Source organism: Muntiacus reevesi, chromosome 3, assembly GCF_963930625.1.
Source record: "Muntiacus reevesi chromosome 3, mMunRee1.1, whole genome shotgun sequence".
NCBI classification, from domain to species: domain Eukaryota; kingdom Metazoa; phylum Chordata; class Mammalia; order Artiodactyla; family Cervidae; genus Muntiacus; species Muntiacus reevesi.
Window position 1 is genome coordinate 12,818,937 of NC_089251.1, and position 9,738 is coordinate 12,828,674.

The following is a 9,738-nucleotide window of genomic DNA, read 5'->3' on the forward strand; positions in this document are numbered from 1 at the left end:
ATGGAATTAAACTAAAAAGTAAAATCTCAAACCAACCAGAAATAATATTTTTCTTATCTTGAGAAGGGGGAAATGCCTTGTTACATAAGGTCTGTAAATTATCCACACCCCCTCACCAAAATAATGACAGTTGTGACTACAAAATTTTTTTCCAAGATTTGTGGAACAATGGATACCACAGAAAAAAGGAGGGGGGAAGGAAATGGTAGTTGTGCAGGTATATTTGTAAAATCTTTCCCTCTCTATAATGAGCCAAAAATTAAACAGAGAAGAAAGCTATGTCCAAGCTGAAGCAGAGACTGAAGATAGAAGGCCACATCGAGACTCACTAAGAAACAACTAATTAGAGAGGAAAGGATGCTCACATTGTATGTATGGGATTCAATTAATAGGGAAACAAAGGTTATCCTTATGAAAATGTTCCTCTACTAAGTATATTTCCCAGAGTGCCTTTCATATCCTTATTTCTCAGACTGTAGATAAAAGGATTTAGCATGGGAGTGATCAGAGTGTACAATATGGCCACAATAACATCCTTGTCATTGGAGTAATTAGATGAGGGAAAAAAGTACAGTCCAATAATTGTTCCATAGTACAGAGCCACCACAGAGAGGTGGGACCCACATGTAGACAAGGCTTTGTAGAGTCCCTTGGTGGAGGGGACCCTAAGAATGGTGGCCCCAATGCAACCATAAGAGACCAGTATGCATGCAAATGGCAGGGTAACGACCACCACTCCTACAGTGAGGATAAACAGCTCATTGACTGTGGTATCTGAGGTGGACAGTTTAAGTAAAGTGGCGAGGTCACAGAAGAAGTGAGGGAGAAGGTTGTCTCCACAGAAAGAGAGACGGGCCAGGAGGAGGGTGTGTAAGATGGCACTAGCAGAGGATAGGATCCAGGACACAATTACTAACAGGAAACACAGGCTCTGACTCATAATTGTGATGTAGTGGAGGGGGTGACAGATGGCCACGTACCTGTCGTAAGCCATTGAGGTGAGAAGAAAGCTGTCGAGACACCCAAGCATTAAGAAGAAATACACCTGAGAAATGCACCCAGCATACGAGATGGATTGACTCTGTGTCTGCATATTCATGAGCATCTTTGGAGTTGTGACTGATGAAAAAGTGATATCAGTGAAGGCCAAGTGGCTGAGGAAGAAGTACATGGGGGTGTGGAGGTGAGGGTCCAGCCTGATGAGCAGGAGGATGAGCAGGTTGCCCAGCACTGTGGTCAGGTACATGCCCAGGAACAGGGCAGAGAACACACCCTGCTGCTCTGGCCGGATGGGGAGCCCCAGGAGGAGGAACTCAGACAAGTGGCTCTGATTTTCCCTCCCCATGGTCTCTTTTGCTGGAGTTGAAAAAAAGAAATGAAAATTTGGAAGAATGAGAAATCATTATGACTATCACATAATGAAACATACTTTTGAACAAGTCAGTACATGAATCTTAACCTGAATGACTCGTGCTCTTTGCTCCACTAATGGACTAGGGATGGTCTGGATAAAAATGTCCACCTAGAAACCAGCACTGTTTCTTTTGGAGAAACCATTTAACATCAGAATTATTATTATATCAAATCAGGTTCAAACCTAAGGAGTTCAGGAGTTTATAACAGAAATCTGAGATTATTAATAGCATATTAGGTTGCATGGCTATGTCAGTAACCAGTTATTAGAAATACCAGTAGAGACTTTACAAGTTGTCTGTTGGCCTTTCTTAACCTTCTGCATACTTATCACACACTTTAGTTTATACTTTGTTTCATGGATTGGATCAAGAAGAGACAACCCAATGGACTGCTCTGTATCTCCCAGAAATTGGGATTTGGAGACTTGGTGAAAACATGTCAAACAAAGGCACTAAAGAGAGGAGTCTTTGTCAATAACATAAAAGATCTAGTGGCATACCATGTAATATAATCAATTCTTCTCTTAAGAAAATGCTTTCCCATTTCTCAACTTTTTCAATCTATGATCATTTTTGTAGAGAGATTTTCATGAGACATGGAGGAAAAAAAACCATTTCCTTTTCTAAATTCCAAACTTATTTCCTCAGTTCTGACCAGATCATTTTATTCAAGTTTTCAAAACAGCAGTAAATGCTTTGACTTCTTCCAATCATATTCTGGAACTGCCAAAAAAAAAAAAAAAAAGCTAATTTTAAGTATCTGGTCAAAATAATTTACCAAATAACTTTCACAGTCCTAACCTAGGTTTTATGCCAGTGATTCATAACTGATATTTCCTTGTTGTATTCTAACACTTTTAACACTTTGCTAACATTATCATTTTTCTTCTCCATGTCAGTTAGATTTGCTCATGTGAATGCTCATGAAATAATAGAGAAAGAGAACATGGTGGTCTGTTGACTAAAAAATAGAATCCACATACTATATAAGCACATTTACTCTAAAGTTCTCTTTCTCTTTGGGAGCTGAGAAAGTATCTCACAATAGAACTCTGTCTTTCATCCTGGGGGTTAACTGAAGTTTACATTATCTACCAGTTCTCCCAACTTGACTCAAGTTATCTCTACAATTTCTATATTCCCCAATTTACTGCATTAAAAAATCCTATTTACTTAATATTATTACCTGAGATGAATTACACATTCAGTGTTGCTAATTATTACTATGCTAATACTAATCAGTTTATCACAATAAAAGTGCTAACTAGCTGTCTATGGGCATTTAGATTGTTTCTAGTATTTTACTAGTGCCAATGATACATCATTAGTAACATTGTTCAAATGCCTTTTTCACATTAGCTTGTATATCTGTAGGATAAATTCCTAGAAAGGCTATTGGAGGCTGTATAAATTCATGATAGTGATAGATACTGTTAAATTACAAACTGAGGTGATAAGGGAGTCTGTCCTTACAGGTTCTTTAAAATGAGTTCTAGATAATAAAAATCCTGTTGAATAAAGCTTATAAAAACAGGCTTTGTAGTTATGTTGGATAGTACAGGACTATGGTGTTTGAGGAATAGGTAAAATTCAGGAGCAATGTAAGCACAGGAAACTTACATGGTTGGAGAATTATCCAGGAGTCAGCTTGTTTAAGACCTTCTCTGCTGTGATTGAAAGCTTTGATTCTATTCTCAGAGCAATAGACACCTATGAAGATATTTAAGTAAAGGACCGAATGAAAAATTCTAAGTTGTATGCTGGCTACTGGATAGAGGACAGATTACATTAATAGCAAGGCAGGAGTGTTAGCAAGAATTTTAACAGGAGGCTATTCCAGTAGTTCAGGTACAAAAGAATACCTGCTTATTGTACCTGGATCATAATAGCAGAAATGAAGATCATCACAGATTTAGGATAAAATTTAGAGGAAAAGCCAAAAAGACAACAATGAGGGACAAAAGTAAGAAGAGATATAGTTTTCCCTATCCTCTCAAAGATTGGCTAGAGGATCAGTTTGAGATAAATTATTCTACATGGAACTGTCTGTTATATGCTGGTGAGAAAAGTGGTAGAACTACAGGAGGGATCAATAATACACACTGGACACAAACACACAAACATATGCATCACAGTACTGAATAAATTTTACTCCTCCTCTTGCCTCTTAGGTGGTGAGCACATATACCTTCAGCTACAAGGCATGGGAATGTTCTTTCATTTCTCTCTAGAAGACAAAAGGTACACTGAAACAGTGGAGGCTCTAAGGATATTGAAGAAGCCTTGCAAAGCGGAGAAGTAAGAGTTCAAAACCAAATAAGATAGATGTGCTAACACACATTTTCTTATAATCCCTGGGCAATGGGAATGGCTTTTAAATTTATGAGTAATGGAGAGGACCAGATTGGGGATGGGAGGGGAACCCCCACTGCTAGTACCAGGCTAGAGACAAATGGGAAATAATTCCTTCAATGTTTTTGGTTCCCTTGAGGGAAGAACTGTCTGTTGACAGCAGGAAATAGGAGAGTTCACCCCAGAGGAATAATGGATAATATCCACAAAGCAACTTTTAGGAACTTGGTGATTCACAAAGCTTTTTGCTTTCTCAGTTGACTTTGGGGAAAATGTGTTTCACAATCTATAACAAACCAAACTGGAGCTTGAATGAGTTAACCAAAGTCTCCTGTTTCTGGATTCCATGTTATTTCAAGAACACCAGAAACACTTTAATATTCTTGTTCTCTGAACAAAAGATTGAGAGATTTTATGTCTTGTCACCACAACTGGACCCTGGGGAATGGACTACAGTTTGTTTACACATTATGATTAAGTTGATGATCTCTTAAGTTTGAATAGTCTAACAACCCTGGATTCTTACTCCCTCCAACTACATTTAATTTTTTGCATCATAGTTTACATCCTTTTATTTTTAGCATCCCTGAACTACCTATTGTGACTATAGTTGATTCTACTGCTTTTTCCTTTACTCTTTCTACCAGTTTTATGACTGGAGATTTTGTTATTTTTATTGGAGTAGAATTGCATTACAATGTTGTGTTAGCCTCTGCTGTACAATGAAGTGAATCAGTTACTTGTATATATATATCCTCTCCCTCTTGGGCCTCCCTTCCACCCACCTAGGTGTTACAGAACACTGAATTGAGCTTCCTGTGCTTAATGACAGGTTGTCACTAGCTGCCCATTTTACATGTATATATTTTTACTTTATGTTTGCCTTTACCAACAAGATATTTCCTTTTATCATTTTCATTTTTCCAGTTACGGTCTTTTCTGCTTAGAGAAGTCCCTTTATCATTTCTTGAAAGCCATTTTCGTCTTTTAGCTTTTGCTTGTCTGTAAAATTCTTTGTCTCTCCTTCAAATCTGAACGATAGACTTGTTAAATATAGTAGTCTTGGTTGTAGTTTTCTCTTTCCGAACTTTGAAGATGTCATGTTACTTCCTTTTGGACTGCAAAGTTCCTGCTGACGAATCAGCTGCTAGTCTTATATACATAAAGAGCTGCTTTCCTCTTACTGCCTTTTTAAACAAGATTTACTTATTTTATTATTTTTGACTGTGCATGGTTCTTGATTGCCACACACAGGCTTCCTCTAGTTTCATTGAGGGAGGCTCCTTTCGTTGCAGCGCACAGGTCTCTCACTGTGGTGGCTTCTCTTATTGCAGAGCACGGGCTCTAGTGCACAAGCTCAGTAGTTGTGGCACATTGGCTTAGTTGCTCTGAGGCACGTGGGATCTTCCCTGTCATTTGCATTGCAAGGTGGAGTCTTAACAACTGGACCACCAGGGAAGCTCTCTCTTATTGCTCTTTACCTTCTCTCGTTATCTTTGATTCTTGTCACTTTAATTATAATGTGTCTTTGTATAGAGTCTCTATACTGCCTGGATCTAGATAACCTGTTTACTTCCCCCGGTAAAAGAGGTTTTCAGAAATCATTTCTTTAAGTAAGTACTTGACTCTTTCTCTCTCTCTTTTCCTTCTGGGACCCCTATAATGTGAACGTTAAGTTGTCCCAGAAATCTCTTAACTCATCTACACTTTAAAAAATTCTTTTTATTTTTTTTTCTGTTCACCTTGGTGATTTCCACTTTCTTGTGTTATCTAATCTATTGATCCATTTGATTCCTTCTAGTGTATTTTTTTTCAGTTTTTGTACTCTTAGATCTGTTTTGTATTCTTTTATCTCTTTATATTTTCTAACTCATAAGCATCTCACCACGTTCTATTCTTTTCTTAATTTCATTGAGGATCTTTAAGATTCCTGGAAGAAATATCAACAACCTCAGATATGCAGAAGATACCACCCTAATGGCAGAAAGCAAAGAGGAACTAAAGAACCTCTTGATGAAGGTGAAAGAGGAAAGTGAAAAAGTTGGCTTAAGACTCAACACTCAAAAAACTAAGATCATGGCATCCAGTCCCATCACTTTATGGCCAATAGATGGGGAAAAAGGAAACAGTGACAGACTATATTTTCTTGGGCTCCAAAATCACTGATGATGATGTCTGCAGCCGCAAAACTAAAACACGCTTGCTCCTTGGAAGAAAAGTATGACAAACCTAGACAGTGTATTAGAAAGCAGAGACATCACTTTGTTGACAAAGGTACATCTAGTTAAGGCTATGGCACTTCCAGTAGTCATGTATGGATGTGAGAGTTAGGCCATTAAGAAGTTTGAGTGCCTAAAAACTGATGCTTTTGAACTGTGGTGTTAGAGAAGACTCTTGAGAGTCTCTTGGACTGCAAGGAGATCCAACCAGTCAATCCTCAAGTAAATCAACCTTGAATATTCATTGGAAAGACTGATGCTGAAACTCCAATACTTTGGCCATCTGATGTGAAATGACCCTGATGCCGGGAAATATTGAGGTCAGAAGGAGAAGGGGGTGACACAGGATGAGATGGTTGGATGGCATCACTGACTCAATGGACATGAGTTGAGCAAACTCTGGGAAATGGTTAAGGACAGGGAAGCCTGGCATGCTGCAGTCCATGGGGTCACAAAGGGTTGGACATGACTTAGCAATTAAATGACAGTGACCATTACCTTATCTCCACTTTCCTTTGTTCTTCTGTGGCTTTGTCTTATTCCTTTTTTTGGAATATATTCTTCTGTCTCCTCTTCTGTCTAATTCTCTGTGTTTATTTCTACGTATTAGGTACATTGGTTATGTTTCCCAGTATTGGAGAAGTAATCCTACATAGAGATGTACCATGTGCCTAACAGCATGCTACCCCCTGGCCATCTAAGCTATATATTCTAGGGATGCCCCCTATGTAGGCTGTGTGAGTCCTTCTTCTGTGGAAGGACTGGCTATTGTAGGGAACTGGTAGGTAATAGTGGTCCCTTATCCAATTGGCTGCCTGGCTCTTCTTCATGTGTCGACTGCTGGCTCCAACTGGGTGGGGCTGGCTGGGGCCAGGCCTGGTGTGACTACTAAGTCATCCCTGGGTTGGTGCCAGCCCACTGGTGGGGGTAACTAGGCCACTGGCTGTTGAGGGACCTGGGACTGGTGGTTAGGTAAACCTCTGGTGCTGGTGGACTAGAGGGAGAACGCCCACATGGCACTTGCCAGCAGTGGTCTTCTTATGGCAGAACAAGCTTCTATGAATGGCTGCTGCCAGCATCTATGCTCACAGATGGAGTCCTAGTTGGTTGGCTCTTGTCTCTCTGAGAGATTCTCCAAGATCAGCAAGTGAATCTGAGGGGCTCCTTTCAAATTATTGTCTCTGCATGGGGACTCAGAGCATGTGAGATTTAGCATGTACCCTTTCAAAGTAGAGTCTCTTTCCTACAGCCCTCTCCCACATGCAAGCCCTGCTGGCTTTCAAAGCCAGACATTCTGGGAGCCTGTCTTCCCTGGGCAGAACCTCCAGGCTGGGAAGCCTGATGTGGTGCTTGGACTCCTGGCTTTTAGGCAAGAACTTCTTCAATTGTGATTATCCTTCCTTTTGTGGGTCACCTCTCCAGGGGTATGAATTTTGACAATATCACATCTCTACCCCTCCTACCTGTCTCACTGTTTCCTTCTTTATATATTTAGTTGTGGGAAATCTTTCCTGCTAGTCTTCAGGTCATTATCTTAGATAATTGCTCTGTAAATAGCTGTAATTTTGGTGTGCTTGTGGGAGAAGAGGAGCTCAGGGTCTTCTTACTCTGCCATCTTGGCCACCATGCATCTTTATTTCTTCTTTTTGTAGATAAGAGTGTATCTTAATCTGTTTCAGCTACTATAACAGAATATCAAAGACTGGGTAGCTTAAGCAACAAGCATTGTTTTCTCATAGTCCTGGAGGCTGGAGAGTTCAAAACTAAGATGCTAACAGACTTGGTGTCTGGTGAGAGCCTGCTTCCTAGTTCATAGACGGTCATCTTTTTGCTGTGTCCTGACTGGGCAAAGGGAGCTCTCTGGGGTCTCTTTTTCAGGGCACTGATACCATTCATGAGGGCTCCACCCTCATAACCTAATTAACATTAAATACCATCATATTGGGGAATAGGTTTCAATGTATGAGCTTTGGAGGGACACAAGTAAATGCTAATTATGCAGTCAGTTCAGTTCAGTTCAGTCACTCAGTCATGTCTGACTCTTTGCGACCCCATGAACAGTAGTATGCCAGGCTTCCCTGTCCATCATCAACTCCTGGAGTTTACCCAAACTTATGTCCATTGAGTCGGTGATGCCATCCAACCATCTCATCCTCTGTTATCCCCTTCTCCTCCTGCCCTCAATCTTTCCCAGCATCAGGGTATTTTCCAATGAGTCAGTTCTTCACAGCAGGTGGCAAAAGTATTGGAGTTTCGGCTTCAAGATCAGTCCTTCCAGTGAACACTCAGGATTGATCTCATTTAGGATGGAGTGGTTGAATCTCCTTGCAGTCCAAGGGACTCTCAAGAGTCTTCTCCAACACCATAATTCAAAAGCATCAATTCTTAAGTGTTCAGGTTTCTTCACAGTCCAATGCTCACATCCATACATGACCACTGGAAAAACCATAGCCTTGACTAGACAGACCTTTGTAGGCAAGGTAATGTCTCTGCTTTTTAATATGCTGTCTAGGTTGGTCATAACTTTCCCTCCAAGGTGTAAGCATCTTTTAATTTCATGGCTGCAATCACCATCTGCAGTGATTTTGGAGCCCCCCAAAAATAAATTCTGGCACTGTTTCCACTGTTTCCCCATGTATTTGCCATGAAGTGATGGGACCCAATGCCATGATCTTAGTTTTTTGAATGTTGAGCTTTAAACCAACTTTTCACTCTCCTCTTTCACTCTCATCAAGAGGCTCTTTAGTTCTTCTTCACTTTTTGCCATAATGGTGGTGTAATTTGCATAACAGAGGTTATCGATATTTCTCCCAGAAATCTTGATTCCAGCTTGTGCTTCTTCCAGCCCAGCATTTCTCATGATGTACTCTGCATATAAGTTAAATAAGCAGGGTGACAATATACAGCCTTGACGTACTCCTTTTCTTATTTGGGACCAGTCTGTTGTTCTATGTCCAGTTCTAACTATTGCTTCTTGACCTGCACACAGGTTTCTCAAGAGGCAGGTCAGGAGGTCTGGTATTCCCATCTCTTTCAGAATTTTCCACAGTTTATTGTGATCCACACAGATGAAGGCTTTGGCATAGTCAATAAAGCAGAAATAGATATTTTTCTGGAACTCTCTTGCATTTTCAATGATCCAGTGGATGTTGGCAATTTTGATCTCTGGTTCCTCTGCCTTTTCTAAAACCAGCTTGAACATCTGGAAATTCATGGTTCATGTATTGCTGAAGCCTGGCTTGGAGAATTTTGAGCATTACTTTACTAGCGTGTGAGATGAGTGCAATTGTGTGGTAGTTTGAGCATTCTTTGGCATTGCCTTTCTTTATGCAGTAGATTGTAATAATTACCTCTGAACATTTCACTTTATTTCACTTGCTTTGACTGGTTTTCCATCTCAAGTTAAACTATTTAACAATGCTACCAAGGTGACCGGGGCTTCCCGGGTGGCTCAGCAGTAAGGAATCCACCTGCAATGCAGGAGTCACAGGAGATACAGGTTTGAATTCTGGATTGGGAAGATCCCCTGAAGGAGGGTATGGCAAACCACTACAATATTCTTGCCTGGAGAATTTCATAGACAAAGGAGCCTCTTGGGCTACAGACCATAATGTCGCAAAGAGTTGATACAACTGAAGCTACTTAGTATGCATGCCCCAAGGTGACTTACCTATTGTTCTTTTCTCAGAAATTTTGGATATATATTTGAAGGTTATTTTCTATATTTTTCAAATAACAATTATGACTATTTC

General features: G+C 40.1%; 1 protein-coding gene across 1 annotated transcript; it reads right to left on the reverse strand.

Moving 5' to 3' along the window:
- Positions 1-409: 409 nt before the first annotated feature.
- Positions 410-1,345, reverse strand: LOC136162692 (olfactory receptor 1J21-like). Its single transcript, XM_065927159.1, has one exon. The coding sequence runs from the start codon at positions 1,343-1,345 to the stop codon at positions 410-412; it is 936 nt and encodes a 311-aa protein (XP_065783231.1).
- Positions 1,346-9,738: the final 8,393 nt, after the last annotated feature.